This window comes from Theobroma umbraticum, unplaced genomic scaffold (genome assembly GCF_002168275.2).
Source record: "Theobroma umbraticum cultivar Fairchild unplaced genomic scaffold, ASM216827v3 scaffold_4583.0, whole genome shotgun sequence".
Classification (NCBI taxonomy): Eukaryota; Viridiplantae; Streptophyta; class Magnoliopsida; order Malvales; family Malvaceae; genus Theobroma; species Theobroma umbraticum.
The window spans coordinates 151,986-171,776 of record NW_018397304.1 but is presented as its reverse complement, the minus strand read 5'-3'; the positions used below and the strand labels follow the sequence as shown (position 1 = coordinate 171,776).

Below are 19,791 nucleotides of genomic sequence, written 5' to 3'. Positions count from 1 at the left end.
TTTTTTTTTTTTTTTGTTTGAGAGAGAGAGTATGGTATAGTATAGAGGAATGGATGGATTTGGAGAGGGAAAGCAAAAGAAGGAAACCCCCAGATACTGTTATATAAGATATATGGATTCGAATGATGGCTTTTGTACTGAGACTGAAAGTTTTTTTGTTTTTTCTTTTATTTACTTATTGACAGAAATATAGTAGTAAACACTGACAAAGAGCTGAAACATCTCTGCCTCTCATCTTTAATGTATTTTATAAGGGTTAGTTAGTTGGATTTGCTTGTTTTGAGTCAGTTGCGTGATCTTATGGCAGTGTTAGGTGTTACAGACTGTGAGAAAGATGAACAATATGGCCTACAAGGCTCAGTACGGGGAGCTGCTCCTTTGCTGCTAAAACAAATATATATATATATATATGTACGCACTTGCTCATCATCAAATTAACACTACCCTGCAGATCCAAAAAAGAAAAAGTGAATTTGGGAAGGCTATAAAAGAACGAAGACATGAAGATCTTTACATCTTATGGTGTATCGACAGTGACAGTGCGATGATAATAAGCCTGTATCATGAGCCGGAATTTAAGCCTCTCGATCAGTCCCTTTGCTGCAAAGTGTACGTGCTACTACTCATCAGGACGACTCAACTGCTAGCTGCAACATCTTTTCCTCTTTGGGGTTTTCTTATAGTTCATTCATTTTCACTACAAAGATAATGTATACGGAAGCTGTGCATCCATTTCTATGTATATAATATAATACAATACTTATGGAGCCACGCGCTGTTGGGAAGAATTATAGCAAACCAAATTATTGCGATCTGCACAGAGAGAAAGAAAGAGAGAGAGAGGTTCAAGATCAGTGATCAGACTCAGTTGGTTCCCTCGTTGCATGTGGCTCAAGATTCTCTTTTGAGCCATTTCAAACATCTTTATTTTTCCTTTTTTTACTGCCTGTTAATGCCGAGATGGTTTCAACGGCTAGCAATAGCAGGTATTTGGAACTCACTCAAATTCTTTCCCATCTTATGGCCATTGGTTTAATTCCGGAGCATGAATGCAACTCTCATACCATGAAATTTCTTTTAAAGAAGAAACAGGATGCAGATTAACCCGATTCATCAAATATTTCACAAAGTCTTTAGATATAAAGGCATTTTGCTTCGAGAAAAAACGTAATAATTAATCAACAACCTCATCAATTATACCTAAGTCTTGCCCTTCATGTAACTATCGATAAATGGAAATTTGATCAACTTAAACCTACCCTTGTAAGAAGCCGACATTAATGGGCTTGTGCTAGACCCAACCCATTTCTGCCAGGACCACATTCAAGACCCAAGACCCAGCTTGATCTATGGTTCCCTGGCCCAAAATCAACAGGCTTTAGATTTTGAGTAACCCGAACAACTTAAGAAGAAACGGCAGTCACAGAGGCTTCACAATGCTGTTGTCGCAGACATTTACAAATTTCTTAATCAGACAACAAGCATTCCCTCCATCCAATGTTGACGTCTTGCCCAAAGGAATTGAAAACATTACATGTTGAAGTGGGAAGCAAAACTATCTACTCATTCCATTTTCAAAATATAATAATTGTATCACATAGAATACCTATTACACATCTCGATTGATATGTTATGACCACAGACAGATCTCTGGTCGTTGACAAGCAGTAGATATATTTTATATACAAGCAGTCTCAATTTTTCAAGCTAAAACTTTCGTGCAGTCATTGAAGCACTCTTCTTCACAGCATTTCGTGACCATGACGATGGCTTGAATCCCCCTGTCAGCAAGTTAGAAGCTGCAGCTGCAGAGATCTTTCTTCTCTTGGACTCTAGCTCCAACCTTTTCGTATTGGAGGACATGGAGGACCCAGATGATCCAGGGAAGATTGAAGCAGCTTTAATCAATGCTCGCTTATCTTTTCTATTTCTGTCAAACTTGGAAGAAAACTTGACCCCTGAAGCAGTAGCAGCATCTTCTTTGGTTGCCGGAAGGAGTCGAATGCTTAGGCCCATTTTCCTCGAAGCAGATTCCTCTTCAACAACCCTCTTCTTTTGACTCTGATAACATAAACTGAGTGAGTATAACTTAGAAGCAAGTCTAGAAGAATATGTAACCATCTGAAATTAGCAACATACTCTAAGTTTGTCACGGAGAGCTTTGTTGAGGGCATAGTCATCTGAATGCCTGGCATCAGACACTCGCTGGAGGCGCACTAGCACTGGCTCAGCTTCTTTCTTCTTCTGCAAATCCTCTTCCTGATGTTCAAGACGGTAAAATGGATCTGCAAGCTTGCCTCTTTCTGCACGACAACAAACTTAACTGTCAAAACCCAACAGAACTTTGCAAAGGTGATCAGATGCAAAATGAGTAAGGCTGCTAATGGCACAGAAATGTTATGACCAAATTGCTAGTCTTAATATTCATGATGAAGGGACTCTTTGAAGCACATTAATGTAAGTATAATCCTGATGGACACAGAAAAAAAAAAGATGTTTACAAAAAGTCATTAAGTGTCATACATGGCACTATGGGTTAACCTCAGTGTGAGTCAACCTGTGCCTCTGATTGCAAGTGCAAGAGCGATTCACACTTCTCAAACTATTGGTGCAAATCGTGCCACAATACAATATTTCAATGCAAAGCAAAGTATAAATACATGTAACTCATTAAATACCTTCATCAGCAGGGAGTTCTAAAGTCTCTGCATCCTCAACATCAAACACTTCAGTTTTCCTCTGAGCTCCACTAATGATCACATACTCGCAATTTTTTGGGTCTGTCTGAATGACGATCTCATGTTTGCAGCATGCAGACTTCATGGTAAAGCTCCATATCTAAAAGACAAAGGAAATTGTAAGGAAAACCTGATCATCCCTGAGCCAATGCTAATTCAAAGATTAAGTTTCCATTAACCAAATCCAAAGCACAGAGAAACACTCTTCCACTAGTTCAGATTTAAATAAATTATGCATAATAGCTAATGCAACCAGTAAGAAAAGATACCTTTGTAGAATAATAATTTCCCACTTGCTTCTTTTCAGCATTGAACCGTACACCTTTTGCAATCATGGAATTGCATCCACCACACCAAACATTGAAAGGCATTTCAAACCTGGAAAGATTAACAATAATGAGAACCAGACACTATAATTACCATTTAGAAAGAAACTTCCCAAAACAACAACATGTGCAAGGATCATTTAAAACAAAAGCAATTAAGAAAATTAAATAATTTATAGTTGAAAGACTTGGTCTTAACAAGTCGGCTGGAGACCTAAGTCACTTAGAAGATTAGAAAGCTCTTAAACAATCACCCAGATATCATGTATAGCTTCAGAATTTCATGCTGGAAATTAAACCTTAGGCCAACTCTATGCACCCACATCTTAACATAGATCGTAACGGCTATAAGATCAAAGAGAAGTATAAAGCTTTGTGCTTCCTTTTTGTGGAAAAACAAAAGAAAAAGGATAGGGAAGTGTTGCCTTCTTAAGTCAAGAAAAATAGCAAGTCAGAGCCTAGTTGCAACCACTCTTATCAGAACACAGTGAAATAACCCCAAAAATGCTTAGTCATGATCTATTTCAGACGATTATTTTCAACATTAACCACCCTGAATATATGTGTGTGTGCGTGTGTGTTGAAGATACTGAAACAATATTTTTGAGGCAAAAAAATTAGCATCAAAACTACGAAAGGAGTCTGATTCATTACCTTATGATCAAAATGCCTTGATCTATTTTCCTTGCCCTCTCTCTCAAAGCATGTTGACCATGAAACTTGTTCAAAGAGCCCTGAAAATGAACACAACCCCATAGTTTAAAAACGTGATATGTCATAAGTTACATTTAGCAAAACATTTCCTTGCAATCAAAAATAACAGAAAGAAAATCATTGTAAACGCTACATACCTGACTTGGGTCCCATTCCGGAGGATAGTAAAAGTTATCCGCTCTAGCAGCTGCAAGTGAAGACTGCAGAAGCACAAAGAAAGCAGGTTAAGCATTGTTAAATTAATTGCAGTAGAGGGAGAAAAAAAAAACCCCTAGCTTCAGACGAGTTGAACAACAGAAAAACTTAAAAAAGCATTAATTCGCATCGCAACCCTTCAACTCTTATAAAAAACAACATAATAAAACTTATATTAGCAATCAGCCTAAAACATATTTCCCTTAGAACAATGCTCTAAAACATCTTTCACGAATTTCATGAAATCTATCCAGCCATACGAAACTAAAGCTTGAAATCAATGAAATCGACATAACTGCATCAAAATTCTGCAATTCAAACTCCTAAATTGGCATAAAACTTGCATTTCCTGGGGCACGATCTTAAGCACGATTACGAATAGTTAATATAAGTGAAACCGACATTATTTTACCCAAATCACTATCTAGGGATTCTAACATCTAAATCAAACCATTGGAATAACACGAAACTTTAATTCTAGGGAAACAATCAAAACACAAAACCACAAAATTATGTTTAATAATTCGCATACCATCTTTTCTTCTCGTTCTCGATTCTCCCCGTTCTTCTTCCCTTTCTTCTGATTACGATTCTGGAGATTGGGATTTTCCTTCGCCTTTTCACTGGCCTTTTTCCAAATTTTTGCACTATATATAGTGTTTCCATTGTGGGCCGATTTTGGGCTATGGACCGTAATGAAGTTAAGGCCCTTTTTTATTTTGGGCTTCAACTTTTCCTTGCATTCTTTTTTTGGTAATATATAAAAAAAATAAATTTTAGTTACTAGTATTAAGAAAAGCTTGAATAAAAAATTCTCTGTGGTTAAATTTTAACGGAAAATAATAACATAACTGTAATATTAATATAAAATTTTATTAGACGCACAACATCAAATTATGAAAAAGATATTAAATGAGGCACTTAATGCAAACAGAATACTTTTATTAAAAATGATAATTTATGAAAAGAAGGACTTCCCTTTGCTTTTGTTTTACTATATCTAAAAATAAATAAATAAAAGGTCCTAAATAATTTGTTTTGTCAAATGCAATGTTTTTTTTTATTGCTTTCTTTAAGTACACAAATTAATACAAAAGGAATACTAACAAAAAATATATATATATCATTCCCCACAAATAATGCAGTTGATGGGTCTTTATTAAATGCATTAAGAGAGACAAGTTGTTTAACAAGTAAATTTAATGAGTGATAAATCCTTCATAACTAATATTAAAATATGACAAGCAATTCATAGAATTAATTGGACCATGTGTGAAATACACATATTCGTTTTTGATAGAGGTGATGTTGGTCTATTTCTTTTAATTTTATGCGCGGTACATATGATTTTAGACTATAACATTTTGTAATATTGTTGAAATTGATTAATTAGTTTTAATATTTATATTTTTTAAATAATGAACCAATAATATTGAACTATAAAAGGGAATAAAAAAAGAAATATTGAGTCTTCAAACTAATCAAGATGTGAGCTTATGATAAAGATAGAATGAGACTAAAATAATTACTTTAAATTTAGTGTCACAATTATCTCTCCTGTTATACCAATGTCGATGGTTTTTATTTTTTTTTAATTGGTACATAGACCAAGGTCAAGATAACTAGCTAATAATTTAAACACACACACATATGTATATGTATATTAAAGTGATCATAGTACACCAACAAGATGAAGCTAAAATATTGTCTTAATAGGAAAAAGAGGTACCCTATTATATAGATCCAATAACATATAAATATAAATATTTATATTATAAGCATGGTTAGACTTTAGGTTTAAAGGGAATCACGTAAGGAATTAGTGATCAATCCAGATCAAGTCACAATTTTTGGTATTATTAGGAAGAAGAAAGAAAGGTGATATTATTTGAGGTAAGCCTAAAATACTATATATGGCAATAATCTTCACTTTTGGAAACTGTTCATATATATATTTCTCTGTCACCAACTTTTATTTTATTATTATTATTATTTTTATTTTTGTTTTCCTTGTGAAACTAGTCATAGATTGCTTTGTCCATAGAAAATGTGGATTGCACATTCCCCACCCATTTTTCCATTAGTTGCAATTCACTCAAAACCAGCATGGATCTTCTTCCCTTGCACCCCATCATATGATCATGCACTCTTAGATATATATAGTGTATATTTCTTTCTAAAAGAAAAAGAGAGAGAGAGAGAGAATATATTGTCATTTATTCATTATTCCTATGCGTCAAAGATATTCAAAAGATTACTAATAATAACCATTATCAAACTTAATATTATTCAAGCTTTGACAATCTTTTAATCATTGCCCTTTTTTCCCTTGATTTCTAAGGAACTTTCATTGGGAAAGGGTCTACCGCTCCCCCTTTCTCTATTTTCTCTTGTTAGCATTAAAAGGTGCCCTCAGGTCTCACATGAAAGGCCAAATCCACACACATTTCAACCCTCCCTTCACATTCCCTATATTTTGTCAAACTTCAAAAATCTCTGCCTTGTGGTTCCCCTTTACTTTCTGCTCCATGCTTCCCTTTGTAACCCTTCTGCTACTACTCATCCTCCATGGCCTGGAAAGTTTCCCACTTGGTCTTCGTCACCATCCTTTGGCTCTCTCTCCTCTTCTTATTGCTTCATGAATTCCACAGTTTCAAGTTCAAGATCAATGGCAGACAAGCCAGCTCCATAACCTTTTCATCGCTTTCTCGTAACCCTTTGATCAGTAGGAAAGTTGTTGCTAGCAAATTTGACTTCACCCCGTTTCAAAAGCATCATCAACAGGAGCAGCAGGATAAACACTCCCCAGACATGAAAAGACAATCCCAGGCAGCTGATACCGAGATTGATCCGCGTTATGGTGTCGAAAAGCGGCTTGTACCTACTGGTCCGAACCCATTGCACCATTGATGATGATGATGATCATTTCTCAGGTGAACGAGTTACAGGAAAAAAAAAAAAACCAAACCCGAAACAAAAAGAAAAAACACAGCTAGTATATCTATGATGTGATTTTGTTCTTTACTTTCTGAATTTTATTTTATTGGTCGTCGCTCTTTACTTTAGTTCTCTATATATGAAACCTAAATTGCTTTAGATCATATTGATGATTAATTCTGTATAATATATTCTTGTGAGTTTGAGCTTGTATATGTACTAAAGGACAAATATTACAATCCCAAGATCACAGACATGATACATACATTCTATACATTAATTTTAGGCTTCTAGAGATTGGTTTTCATGATTATTAACAATGATTATATTACATACTACTTGATTTTAATTGCCTTTTTTTTTTTGGTGGGATTTCAAAGGAAACATGAGTAGCTGTGACGGCACGATAGAACAAAAATCAAGCTAACACACACCATAATTAATAATCATTTTTCCTTTTGGCTAAGAAAGTAAAAAGAATATATGATTAGTGTAATAAGGATTATTTGCTTTGTGTTGACGATCAAGGTAATATGTGTGTTTGTTTTCTGGCTTCACGTGATGGTTTGGTGCCACGTGGCGGAATTGTAAATGATGGTTATGGTTGCATTCATCTCCCATTTGTGATGCCCATAGATCATGTAGAATTAAAATTTAATTACCCCAATTTTTGTAGCCAAGCTTTGGTGTGGAAAATTGGTCCAATTGGTAAGGATTTTAGTGATGGGCACTCATTTAATTTTGGAATGCATGTGCTGTTTCTATCATTACTAGGCCTTTTTATTTTATGGCTATGCCCTATGGGTCACTCCACTTGATTTCAAGAAAGTACTAACATCTCCAAAGTTCTTCTTTTTTTTTTTTTCTGTTCTTTTCGTTCATGGAATGTGTTTGGATGTTGTAAATTTAGGCCAAAATGTTAAAAGGAGATGAATAGCACATTTATAAATTAAAAAAATGCAACTTTAAATTTAAACGAAATAAAATCAAAGAGGATGAGAAAGTGAGAGAGGCAGACGATACAAAGTAATTAATTTATCGTGATTTGGTTTTTTTTGACAATTTTAAAGATTTGATTTTTGTTTTCTTTTATGATTAGGACGGTTTTTGAATTTTACATAATTTGAGTTAGAAAAAGTTTTAACTTTTGTTATAATGTAGTTTTAAGCATTGACCATGTTTTTATATATATATATATATATATATATGATGAATATTTAATCTACATTAATAGTTCAAAAATATCATTTTACATTTATCAGATACAACAAATATCTAAAATAGTATATACTATATAATGATATTTATTGGAAAATTAACCACTACATGCTAATTAAGCAATAACTTTTAAGTTACATGTAGGAATAATGAGGTTATTGTGATATGAATTGTCACTATATTATATTGTACATGTGTATGTATGATGTAATTTACTCCCATGAATAAAGTATCCATGTGGCTATATATGGTTGTGGTGGAATTAGATCATGACATGATTATCTCTTCACGATGGGAATAGAAGAGAGGAAAAGATATTCGGTCAGAGGTAGAGGAGATTACATATATCCTTAAAGATCAATGTTCTAATGATAGCCATCATCATGATTATGGATTGAAAGTATTGTATTTATGATAAGTTATTTTACTAAAAGCAAAATTTGAGGTGATGGAGGTTTGGGCGGGGATCATTCATCAACAAATATTATAAATTTTTAAAATAAAAATTAATTTCTTGATGGTAAAAACCTCTTCTGTCAAAGCTAGAACCTAGCTAGCTAGATGAGAATTAGAGCCTAACCAGAGCAAGGATCGGCCCACTTAATTCCCCAGATTAATTACCTTGACGTGGTACGTCTAATCATCTTTAAGTTTGATTACAACATCACTCTAATTGGTGATTGCTTTTACAACTTGTACATGACAGCAACATTTGGAGAACATAGAGGCCAGGTTGGTATGCGTGAGAGTTTGATATTGTTGCCTATCTTTCATGGGTTTAAACAATTTGCGAATGAGAGAGATTTAATCCCTGTCTCATTACACAGTGCATCAGAGATCAATGGAGTGATAGGCCACCTAATGAAAAAGATGTTTCATAACTTAATTCAGTGGAAAGATTGAACACATTTCACTTGGATGTTGAGCATTGTAAATAAAAGAAATTATTCCATGACTTGTTTAGTCTCTCTCTCTCTCTCTCTCTCTCTCTCTATATATATATATATATATATATATCCCAACAGTGTGGTTAACGATTGCTAATCTAACAAAGTTTTTCATTGTTGGATTGTGACCGATGTTTACTGACAACAACTTGTGTGTTTTGTAATAAATTTGGCAGAAAATTGAAACAAGGGGAGCTTGGAATTTGGCAATACATGATAAATGAATCATGGAATAATGCATGAAGTCGAAAAGATTAAGCTGAAGCTAGTCAAAGGAGGACTTATTAATGGAAAGGATTGAGCATGATTTTCAATCAAATTAATTTATTATTGGACTAAAATCTGCCAAATTAGCCGTGACAAACACGTCTTGGATTTGTTCTAGGAAGTGGTTGGAGGATTAAGTCGACTATAGTTAATTAGCAGCTGGAGTACAGCTAGGAGAGTAAAGTATCATAAGCTGCAAATCTGGAATCAGTCGACGTTCAACCCCCATTAAGGAGAAAAAGATTAAAACTGAGCAGAATAGAGACCTGCAAAGGCCAAGAATTTCTACTTGATCAGACACCCTTTGCCTTGACTCAAATGCTCCTCATAATATTTCAGACAAATTGACTACCTTTCTACATTTACAATTGATTCTAACCGAAATTGAAATATTCATTCACAAGCATCAGGGCCCCCAGATGGTCCGTGTAATCGATGAAAACCAGCAGTACTGGGATCCATTCCTCTCGCCTTGTTTCTCTCAGTATCAGCCCTGGAAGCCTTACGTGCTAAGCACACACGCCATGGGCGTGCTCATCCCAAGTTTAAGGACGAAGCAATTGATACAAAATTTGCACCGAAAGTCACCGTTACTGAAGCCTAAGCAACTTGTCACAAGCATTGGTGACAAAGCAATTTGGTTCATCTACAAGCAAAGAGGCAGTCACAACATTGATCAGCAGACGACTGAAAATGAAGCTAAAGAGCAGGAGATGGTTAAATTTGTGGCAGTAGGCAACTTTGGGGGCTAGAAATGCATGAAGGCCACCAGAATTTTGCAGGTGTAATATTCTATGATAGTTACTTATGGAAATAAGCTTTGCCGAGCCACCACCAAGGTCACCTGCAGCAGGGCCAAGTCCCTTGCTGAGTTTTCCTCTTCCTGTGGCTAATTAAGCATTTCGAGCTACCTTTTCTTTTCTCTTGATATTTCTTCTCAACTAAAAGAGATGTATTAAATATGATGAAATGATGCATGCATGCTTATCATCTTCACGAGAAAGATTAATAACATGCCGACACTCAAACATCTAATAGATATAAGAAATCGACATTTTTCAAAAGTAGAAACCGTGTATGATGACACTAATTGTATCGGTTTCGTACTACCACCACACCAAATTTAGCAAGAGAGTGCCTTATTATATAATCTCTCTAACATTAATTTTCTTCATGCTTTTAATTATGAAAATAGGGTAGATAGCGGGCCGAGCTGGGCTTGAATTTTTCAAGATATGTCCGATTGGGCCATACATGGCCCCTGAACATGAATAGCTTCCAACCTCTATCTATCCGCTATTCACTCCTGTCCGTCTGCCTGTCTGAAAACCATTTTGGGAGGAAGAAAAAGGATGTCTGCCTTTCGTCTGCCTTCACCTGTCCTCTTCCCTCGCTCCAATTCCAATTCCTGTTTTTTGAGTCCTTTAAGAAGAAGAATATCTCAAGTAATTCTTATTAAGGCCGCTTCTTCTGTTAACGATAAAGTTGACAACGTCGATTCATCTACCTCAAGTACAAGGTTGATCACTTTCTTAGGAAAAGGTGGCTCCGGCAAGACCACCTCGGCTGTTTTTGCTGCCCAGGTTCCTTCTTTTATCTCTTTGCGTTTTATCTGATTTTTCTTTATTACTTGAAACATCAATGCCTTCTTAGATGCCCTTTGTCTCCGTTACATGGATAGTTTGGTGCCCGAAGCCTAAACTGACAGGATAAATCAGGAATGGGCAATTCCAGAACTCATGACAGATTTAATATCTCGTTGCAAGCAAATGTTGTTTTCTAGTGCTAAATTCGTTAACCGGACGAATTAGCTTTACTAAATTCTTATTTGTTGGCCGACAACTTTAGCATCCTTTATTTACTGCGTACTATTTGGTGAATGCGCTGAAACCCCTTTCAAGTTTTAGCATTCAGGCTCAACTGCTTTGTTCGTTTTCCTTCCCGTTCCCCTGTCTTCTTTCCATCTTGACTTTCTTTGCTGCTGCTTAGCATTATGCAATGGCTGGACTGAGTACGTGCTTAGTGTTACACGGCCAGGATCGCACCGCTGAGTATCTTCTCAATTGTAAGATTGAGTCCTCTCCCATTGTATACCGTGACAACCTTTCAGTTGTTAGGCTGGAAACGACTGAAGTATGTTTCTTTACTTTCTTTGCCATATTGTATCTATTCCAGTGAGAATATGTTGGCTCAAATGGCTTTTGGCTGAGAATGGATTATTTGTTAAACTGCAGATGCTTCTTGAACCCCTCAATGAGTTGAAGCAAGCAGATGCTCGTCTTAATTTGACACAAGGAGTTCTCGAAGGGGTGGGTATGTAATATCTCTTGAATTTTTTTAGTTTTGACTTCCTTGCCTTGGATGTTTTGTCTGCATGGTACTTCACTATGTATCTTTATTTGACACATAGTAGGTTGTGGGAGAAGAGCTTGGGGTGCTTCCTGGGATGGATTCTATTTTTTCAGCACTTACACTTGTGAGGCTTCTGGGATTATTTGGGAGATGGGCTCGAAGGAACCATCAAAAAGATAAATTTGATGTGATAATATATGATGGAATCAGCACTGAGGAAACCCTACGAATGATAGGTGCAAGCAGTAAAGCAAGGTTTGGAAATAATGTTTTCTCTTCCCCTAGCTCCCGCGGGACAAAAATAAGAAGAAATGATTTCTTGTTCAAAATGATCAATACACAACCATATGACTATGCACAGACTGTACTTGAAATACTTGCGGAGTGTTGCTGAGAAGACGGATCTTGGGAGATTGGCTGGTCCTTCACTCCTGAGACTTGTAGATGAAGCCATGGGCATAAGTGGGAAGCCATCCCAGCTCAATGGGACTATGAGTGCAGAAATATGGGACAGTCTGGAACGAATTCTTGAGGTAACCATGAATTTTATTTTATCAATTAGTAAATTTTAAGTAGATCCAATAGGACTGCCAATGACTGTAAGCCATGCAGGTAGGATCTTCTACCTTTTCAGAACCTCATCAATTTGGCTGCTTTCTTGTGATGAACCCAAACATTCCAACATCTATCAGTTCTGCATTGCGTTATTGGGGTTGTACAATTCAAGCTGGAACGCAGGTTTCCGGTGCATTCGCCATTGCTTCCCCTGGTTTGGATGTAGAATCAATGGAAAGTGTCAAGAAGAGTTTTTTGCCCTTGCCTTTTGCTTTCATTCCAAATCTCTCAATGGGTTCCCCTCAAGATTGGAATGCCATCATGCTGAGCAACACCAGTGAACGTGCAAGGGATCTCCTTTCTTTGCCAGCAGGCCAGAAGTATAGCATAGTGTCATCAATAAATTTTGATGTGGCAAGAAAATCAGTAACCCTTCTCATGCCAGGTTTTGACAAGTCAGAGATCAAGCTATATCAAGTATGTTCAGTTCTGAACTCTCCAATTCTTCTTTGTTCTCTGATAGTTCTGAAGGTTTTCTGAGATGCTGGCAAAAATTTTACTTTCCTATTTTGAAAATGCTACTTAAGAGAAATCTCTTTCCCGCTTTTTTTTTTTGGGTTAAATTAATGTTCCCAATGAGCAAAAATAAAGTTGTGCCTGGAGAGGGATATTGTGTTTGCTTGCTAGTGCTGCAAGAGCCGATAGAGATACCACTTTGTACTAAGGAATTGATACATTAAGTTTTAAGTAGAATTAGCTTAGTCTGTCAGATAACAACTAAGAATTTATCTGTCTTCTCGGAAACCCTTTTTATGTGTATTTAACTTGCATGGTTACTCCCATCTTGTTATACCTCTTCTCATTTTCTAAAAGTTAAGAATTCCATATGGTCGATAATGGTGATGACTCTTTAATATGTGGCAACTGCAGTATAGAGGAGGATCTGAGTTGTTGGTGGAAGCAGGGGACCAAAGACGAGTCATATTTCTGCCGCCTGAAATTCAAGGGAAGGTTGGAGGCGCCAAGTTCACAGACAGAAATCTTGTAATCACAATTCGATAATGTGGTTCTGAACCATTGTTTTAATAATTTCATTTCCATATTGGAAGTCTTTCTTGAAACAACAGTGATAAGATTTTACTGTGGCAATGGCTAATAGATGTGATAGGTGTCCTTTAAATCAACAGAAAAGCACTGGACTTCAAATTTGGCTTGTTAGGAACCTAGAGAACAACAAAAATATAAGTGATGGCAACCATCCCAAAGGGAAGCAAGCTTTCTGCATGGGATTTGGGTGGTTCAAGGGGCTCACAGAAGCCAATATGGATCTAAGTCCGAGATAGTACAAGATTTAGAGGACCCGTGAGATGAACAAAGAGCAGGAAGCATATTTAACAAATTCAACGTGCAACAAGAATTTTGGGAGAGTAGAAATTTGAACACATTGTAACATAAAACAATATTTTTAGATGCATTTCTCTTTCCTTTTTCTGTCTCATGTCTAATTTAACTGGACAGGCCATTGTACAATATTCTATCTGTATGGAGTAATTTCTAATACATTGTCAAGTATAAAAGCAATATACAGTAGAGCAGTGGAAGACTAAGGAAAAGAGTAAGGCCAAATATGGTACATCATGCTTCCGGCTTATTGTCTTCTCCCATTTGTGAATGCACACGGCTCCTAAGTTCTTCAAAAGCCTTCATGCTTTCTGCATCAAAACCACCCGCAAACTGGGGGAGGAGGAAATCAAGTCATCATTTATTTGAACATTTCAAAGAAGTTTCTTCCTCAAAACACAATTATAGTTTTAGTTTTCAAGTAGAAATCAGAGAGCTTTACTTAAGCAGTACAAGGAATTCCTTTGATTGACCAGGGATCAATTCTGTAACCTTTAGCATGGATGCTAAAGACCAAGAGAACCAAGTGCAAAGCAAAATACCTGATGAACACGGAAGGCAAAACGGATGCCCTGCAGAAGTATAAACTCTCTGTTTGGTTCTTTCTCAGGTCCAGTCAATACATCAAGTTCTAATGCTACACGTTTCATGTATTTCCTTGCCAATTGTACAGATGAAAGCTTGATCTGGAATAGGGGAAAGAAGGCAGAAATTGACAATTATATAGTAGGACAAATTGCATACACGTTTACATTTGTAGTGGTGGTTTCATCTATTCTTAATTACATATAGAAAATTTATACAACTTCTGAATCATAAGAACACTTCAATATAAAATCTAGAGTATTCCAAACTGACACAGAATATGAAATTTTCAGTGTGGCCCTTCTAACAATCCATATCCTTATCATTGACATTATTGAAACCAGTAGCATAATATACTAGTGTTGATCAAAAAGCTACTACATCATTATAACAGGGTGACAATCTGTGAGCTAGGTTCCATATATCATATTATTTGCCACTAGAGAGAAGGGTAGTTTCACAAATAAAACAACACATTGCATAAAATGACCAAACCAATCCTTTTAATTCTAGTTTTAATTCATACCTTTCCAACAACCCCAGAATCCAATAACCAATTAACTGGAATTCCAAACTCCTTGTATCGTGAAATAGCCATGTCTCTTGTACGTAAAAGTGCATATACACTTTGTTCCACTCTGAGAAACAAAAAAATGAAATAGCAAATCAGAATTGATGTAAAAAACTGACCTACTGACAGTTTATGACAAGAGAAACTGCAACTCTAATGCATTTTATTAGGGAAACTGACCTAATATTGAAATGCTCCTAAAGGAAAATAGTAGCATTTTATTAGGGATTTAAAAAGATTATTGCCCAAGAGTTCAGACAGTATACTAAATGAATCCAAACTGACATACTTTTCAAGCAACTTGTACATCTTCTTCAGAGCAGCTTCACAAGGGAGGCTGGGATCATCAACAAAGGATGAGACCTGCTTCTCCAACTTCACTAGGTCCTGGTATTCAAAAGCTGCCTCTCTTAATGCATCAGCTTTTCCTTCAGGCCAATCAAAGTGCTTGACAACTGCTCTTTCATCAACCTAGACAGGTGCAGGAAGATAATTAAGTCGATAGTAGACAGACAATTTCAAGTGAATCTGTCAAACAGATAAGCAAATATTTATTGAAAATTATGAGGTTCATAAACAATATATCTCGCCACAATATGAGTTAAAGCAATGCCATAAGGTCTTTCTTTATGATTGGTAGAACAAGAGAGCTGACTATGAAGAGCAACATTGCATGTGATTAGACCCAGGGTTTAGTTGCAAGATACATCTTTCTGCCATATTACCTCATATCTATATACCTTTTCTGCAATAAGATCTCTTTTAAATTTAAACCATTGAGTGCCTCTGACAGATGAAATGCGTATTTTAGCTTGTGAAAATTATTATTGCATACCAAGAAGGAAAGTTCCTCATCTAGCCAATTTACAAAAGCCACCAGGTCTTCTATGTTGGTGAAGGAAGCTGCTCGAATTTCAGTTGCCAAGGAGTGGACAAAGTCACCTTGAGTTTCCACATCAGCTTTTACCTGGATCCATTCCACAAAATTTCATGCCGTTAAGTTTGATTAAAGAACACCTATGCTTTATCTTAAGATAAGCAGATAAATGAAAGGAAAGGAAAATTTTAACACACAGCTAAGAGGAATGATGATCTGTTCTCAATCTCTCCAATCATGTTGCTCCTAGCATCTGATGGATTAGATGTTGGGGAAATCAAACTTGACATGTCCTTCTTTGCCTCTCGTTTCATCAATGTTTGATAAAATTCAACAACTTCGGGAGCTCGGTGAACTTTATCAGCACTGCCTGCCCCCCTAGGTAGGCTTCCTGGAGGAGGGGGCGGAGGTGGTGGTCCACCAGGAGGTGGTGGTGGTGGTGGCGGCGGCGGCGGCAGGGCACCAGTTGGTGGAGGTGGAGCAGGATGTTGTCCGGTTGTAGTGGTATTCACAACGGCAGAAGTACCACCAGCTGGCTTAGGTGGTGGCCTGGGCACCCTAGGTGTTCTCTTTTCAATGTGGGCAAGTTTCATCTTGCTTATTGTTTGAGAATCTACAGCCTTATCGTCATTGGATTGCTCACTTGAGTCACCCGAAAAAACTGTCCTCTCCTTTATTTGAGCAAGTTTTGGTGGTAAAATTACAGGTTTCTCTCTTTCTGCTTTTGAACTGAAATTCGACTTGTCTCCAAACCTTTCTGCCCTTGCTTGCTGTGCTTTTTGCTTAATTTGTTTCTCCCTCTCCAAGGCCAACTTATGACGGTCCTTATAAGCAGGATATTTTTCCTCTAGAATTCCATCCATCGATCTAGACATTAAGTGGAATGATGTTGCAACAGAATTCGGAGAGTCACCAGAAGACGCTTGTGTTCTAATGTTTGGAAGAGTTGGGGTTTCAGGGGAGTCAGTAAATTCCTGCTCATTTTTACCAAAAGTAGTGATTGCCACACCATCACCGGCATTCCTCAGCATCAGTGCTTCTAATGGACCCCGAGGATGTTGGCTCATGCTAATTCTGCTTGGAGAGCCTCCAGAGAGGGATCTGGCTGGTGATGAAACAGCACTTGAATCATCTTTGCTCCTGCCCCATTTCTTCAGCTTTTGGATTAAGCTAGGTTTCTTACTGAGACTGCTATATCTACTGTTGGAACTATAAATAGAAGTATTATCCAAATCCTCACTTCCAGGAGAGGATGGATGAGAGAAGTTGCTTTCAAGATCTGTGTCCCCTTGCCCACGCCCTGATCCTGCATATTCCAATAGCAACTGTTTAGCCCTCTCTTGGGACTTGGGGCTCAGACTTTTGTTGAGATCACGAGCTGATATTTTTCCTCTAGGTGTCTGGTAGTTTCGGAGTTCATATCTCAAGCATGCATTGACCCAACGAAGGTACACTAGCTCTTCAACTTCACTAAATCTGTTCATCTGAAGCCCTTCCACTTGCTTTAGCAGATCTTCATTTGCATGTCTTAAATTACTGACCTCTTCTCTTGCCCTGGCATCAATTTCAGTCTGTAACAGCATGAGACAAAGAAAAGAAGAAAATCATGTACATGCATAAAGTAGAACATATACACTACTACTAATCACACAGCCTAGCCCTGATTTGTTTAACTTGTCAAATCATTTTCCAAAATCTGTATCTAAGCGATTCCTACCATATTCCTAGCTTGTTGGTATTCTCTTTCTTTGAAATTTGGTTTATGCTTCTTAATTTTGCAGAGAAAGTTCATTAAGGTATTTGACTAATAATTCTCTTGCTCAGCATATTATTATATAGGTAGGATTAAAGGGCCCTTAACTATCTACCTGAGTTGAGAGTATGATAAATAGGGGAGTATCATGGCACTTACCTCTGTCATGCCAGAAAGGGCAGCAATTTTTGCTTCAGCAGCATCCAATTTAACAGTTAACTCCCTCTTTTCATGTTGAAGCTCTTTATTCTTCCTTCTAAGCTCCATTACTTCCATTTCTAACTCCTGCACAGCTTTCAGCTTCTTCTCAACCTCAGCATCATTCTTGATGGCTTCTTGCTCTTTTGCTTGAAGACCAGAAACTTGTTGCTTGAGAAACAATAACTGGGCTTTTGTCTGGTTAGCTTCGACCTGAATTTGCCTTTGTAGCTCCTTGATTTTGTTCTTTGCAACCTCCAGCTCCTTCTTTACAGAAGCTCCATGTGCAATGTCTTCTTGGAGCTTCTTCCTCTCAGACTGCAAAGAGCTGATGGTAATATTCAGCATGTCAATTTCAACTGTCTTGATCTTGAGCTGCCTTTGTAATTCAAAAGTATCTGATTCCTGCTCCTTTAAACCATAGTACTCCAGCAATTCACCCTCAAGCTTCACTTCCCTCTCCTCCAGCTCCTTCACTAAATTGCGCAACCGTTCCAGTTCACTTGCATTGTTTGCCATCTCAGTTTCATAAATTTTTTCTTTCTCTGCCCTTGCAAACTTGTCAGCGGATAATGGATATTCAATCTCCCCTGACAGAAGGTCTTCAAATTCAGGTAGGATATCTTCATCACCAATATCTGTTTGGCTACCATTAATTTGATTAAATATGCTGCTAATCAATTTAACCTCTTCTTCCTCCTCTTCTTCCTCACCCTGTAATAATGGATCACATCTCAATAATTGATAGGAAATAATAAAGACTAGCTAATATTCTTAGACGATAAATCAATAAGAGCAAGTAATATCTGGTAAGAAGTATATTGTCAACAGGATATGAAAATTTGATTGCAGTTAGATATACACTTACATCCTTCTTTTTGAGGCTATCATTAGAATATGCAAACTGCTTTTTGTTGTCCCCCTCATTTGGATGTTCCTCAAAGCTTGCTTCTCCATTTTCTGAGTTTCAGTGTTACCAAAGCAGAAGTTAACAAAACACAATGAAGCCTATAGGAGTAAAAGAATGACGTCCTTGTTTTTAATATATATAAGTTTAGCAATTACATAAACCATAAATTGTAGAGTTCTCTAATGGGAAAACATTAATTAGGGAAAAGTGCAATCTTTCTTTTATCGATTAGGATCGCTAAATATTGAATTACTGAGAAATTACAAACTTGAGTACCTGAAGGTTTTACCAAAGAAGTTGATGACTTTGAGTTTTTGGCATTCAGCTGCTTAACTGCAAAGGCTGCAATTGAAGCAGCAACAACGAATCCTACCCTGACTATCATGTAGGAATTGTTGATAGGAAAATCCTCTTCCTCCGCTCATCTATAGAAAGAAAAAATCCAAAGACATCCCCCAGTCCATTTCTCCTCATCCCCAATCACTAATAACTTAAACCATTATGACCCTTCAAGTGCAAAACCAGCAACGGAGAATGTAAGAGCTCGCCTGCAAGGCTTGTGTATATGCAATCCTGGTGCAACTTCAAGTAGAACACAAGTTAGAGAAGTAGAAAATATGCTCAAGTATAAAAGCCATATCCACATATAAACGTTCCTATTCCACTAGTATTATCATGTTATCAGATTTCTAGGCCTTTCAAAGAAAATCTTTCTAGTATACACAATTTTCTTTGATGAGTAGAATCCAAAACAACTGTCATGCTAAGAGCTACAGCCACCACCAATAACTAGTGGCCAGTTTTGCTCCGAAAAGATTGACAATTTACTTATGGGTAGGATTAAAACCTTACCATTTTCCTGAGAAAGATATTGTACAGTGTAAACAAGGCCAAACCCAAAGCTGAAAGAGACACCAGAAACTGTAAATTTGAACAAAAAGCAAGTGTGCCAAAGTATCTCCCCTTTTTGATTAGGGACTACGTATATATTTTATTAGCAATTAAGATAAGATGTGGGGAGAGACTGTCTTGTCTCTAATGCATTTAATTGAATGTTTCAGTTACAACTAATTGGTAGGTGTTTGTCCAATTAAATTTCTCTAATCAAGCTTTGGTGGATCAGAGGGTAACCATGGACCAATTTCAACCGTCTGATCAACCATGCACCACAGCAGCCTTGGACCCCCACCCCACAAGATAAACCAAAGCAGATAAGTAAAGGCCGAAACTTTAATTCCCAGCCGTTT

General features: G+C 36.9%; 4 protein-coding genes across 5 annotated transcripts; 2 read left to right on the top strand and 2 right to left on the bottom strand.

The window, feature by feature from the left end:
• Nucleotides 1-1,537: 1,537 nt before the first annotated feature.
• Nucleotides 1,538-4,592, bottom strand: LOC110428813 (uncharacterized). Its single transcript, XM_021444734.1, has 7 exons — nucleotides 4,506-4,592; nucleotides 3,916-3,978; nucleotides 3,719-3,798; nucleotides 3,008-3,116; nucleotides 2,679-2,838; nucleotides 2,140-2,303; nucleotides 1,538-2,061 (listed from the first exon to the last, which is right to left on the bottom strand). Exons 1-7 carry the CDS (start codon nucleotides 4,506-4,508, stop codon nucleotides 1,708-1,710), a joined length of 933 nt encoding a protein of 310 aa, XP_021300409.1. The 5' UTR covers nucleotides 4,509-4,592; the 3' UTR covers nucleotides 1,538-1,707.
• A 1,811-nt stretch (nucleotides 4,593-6,403) lies between these two features.
• LOC110428821 (CLAVATA3/ESR (CLE)-related protein 12-like) lies at nucleotides 6,404-6,968 on the top strand. Its single transcript, XM_021444740.2, has one exon. The coding sequence runs from the start codon at nucleotides 6,542-6,544 to the stop codon at nucleotides 6,881-6,883; it is 342 nt and encodes a 113-aa protein (XP_021300415.1). The 5' UTR covers nucleotides 6,404-6,541; the 3' UTR covers nucleotides 6,884-6,968.
• Nucleotides 6,969-10,603: 3,635 nt separating this feature from the next.
• LOC110428797 (P-loop containing nucleoside triphosphate hydrolases superfamily protein) lies at nucleotides 10,604-13,440 on the top strand. Its single transcript, XM_021444714.2, has 7 exons — nucleotides 10,604-10,925; nucleotides 11,332-11,475; nucleotides 11,577-11,651; nucleotides 11,756-11,949; nucleotides 12,056-12,227; nucleotides 12,307-12,726; nucleotides 13,180-13,440. The coding sequence occupies exons 1-7, from the start codon at nucleotides 10,695-10,697 to the stop codon at nucleotides 13,309-13,311; spliced, it is 1,368 nt and encodes a 455-aa protein (XP_021300389.1). The 5' UTR covers nucleotides 10,604-10,694; the 3' UTR covers nucleotides 13,312-13,440.
• Nucleotides 13,441-13,701: 261 nt separating this feature from the next.
• CHUP1 (Hydroxyproline-rich glycoprotein family protein) lies at nucleotides 13,702-19,556 on the bottom strand. Of its 2 annotated transcripts, none has more exons than XM_021444712.1 (10): nucleotides 19,397-19,556; nucleotides 18,821-19,126; nucleotides 18,503-18,594; nucleotides 17,596-18,348; nucleotides 15,881-17,254; nucleotides 15,642-15,773; nucleotides 15,096-15,277; nucleotides 14,762-14,873; nucleotides 14,193-14,336; nucleotides 13,702-13,983 (listed from the first exon to the last, which is right to left on the bottom strand). In XM_021444712.1, exons 2-10 carry the CDS (start codon nucleotides 18,927-18,929, stop codon nucleotides 13,885-13,887), a joined length of 2,997 nt encoding a protein of 998 aa, XP_021300387.1. In that variant the 5' UTR covers nucleotides 18,930-19,126; nucleotides 19,397-19,556; the 3' UTR covers nucleotides 13,702-13,884. The 2 variants fall into 2 exon arrangements, with proteins under 2 accessions (XP_021300387.1, XP_021300388.1); XM_021444713.2 differs by having other exon boundaries at nucleotides 18,821-19,117; nucleotides 19,397-19,550.
• Nucleotides 19,557-19,791: the final 235 nt, after the last annotated feature.

What these genes read in the sequence shown, in the direction of transcription:
- LOC110428813 (XM_021444734.1), bottom strand. An exon ending in GAAATTATTATTCTACAAAG is followed by an intron (nt 2,839 to 3,007) that starts GTATCTTTTCTT and finishes TTTGTCTTTTAG; the next exon opens with ATATGGAGCTTTACCATGAA. An exon ending in AGAACTCCCTGCTGATGAAG is followed by an intron (nt 2,304 to 2,678) that starts GTATTTAATGAG and finishes GTTGTCGTGCAG; the next exon opens with AAAGAGGCAAGCTTGCAGAT.
- LOC110428821 (XM_021444740.2), top strand. Translation starts at nt 6,542, where the DNA reads ATGGCCTGGAAAGTTTCCCACTTGGTCTTCGTCACCATCCTTTGGCTC.
- LOC110428797 (XM_021444714.2), top strand. Translation starts at nt 10,695, where the DNA reads ATGTCTGCCTTTCGTCTGCCTTCACCTGTCCTCTTCCCTCGCTCCAAT. An exon ending in CACAAGGAGTTCTCGAAGGG is followed by an intron (nt 11,652 to 11,755) that starts GTGGGTATGTAA and finishes GACACATAGTAG; the next exon opens with GTTGTGGGAGAAGAGCTTGG. An exon ending in GGTGCAAGCAGTAAAGCAAG is followed by an intron (nt 11,950 to 12,055) that starts GTTTGGAAATAA and finishes GACTATGCACAG; the next exon opens with ACTGTACTTGAAATACTTGC.
- CHUP1 (XM_021444712.1), bottom strand. Translation starts at nt 18,929, where the DNA reads ATGATAGTCAGGGTAGGATTCGTTGTTGCTGCTTCAATTGCAGCCTTT. An exon ending in ATAGCCTCAAAAAGAAGGAT is followed by an intron (nt 18,349 to 18,502) that starts GTAAGTGTATAT and finishes CCATTATTACAG; the next exon opens with GGTGAGGAAGAAGAGGAGGA. An exon ending in GATCATCATTCCTCTTAGCT is followed by an intron (nt 15,774 to 15,880) that starts GTGTGTTAAAAT and finishes GAATGGATCCAG; the next exon opens with GTAAAAGCTGATGTGGAAAC.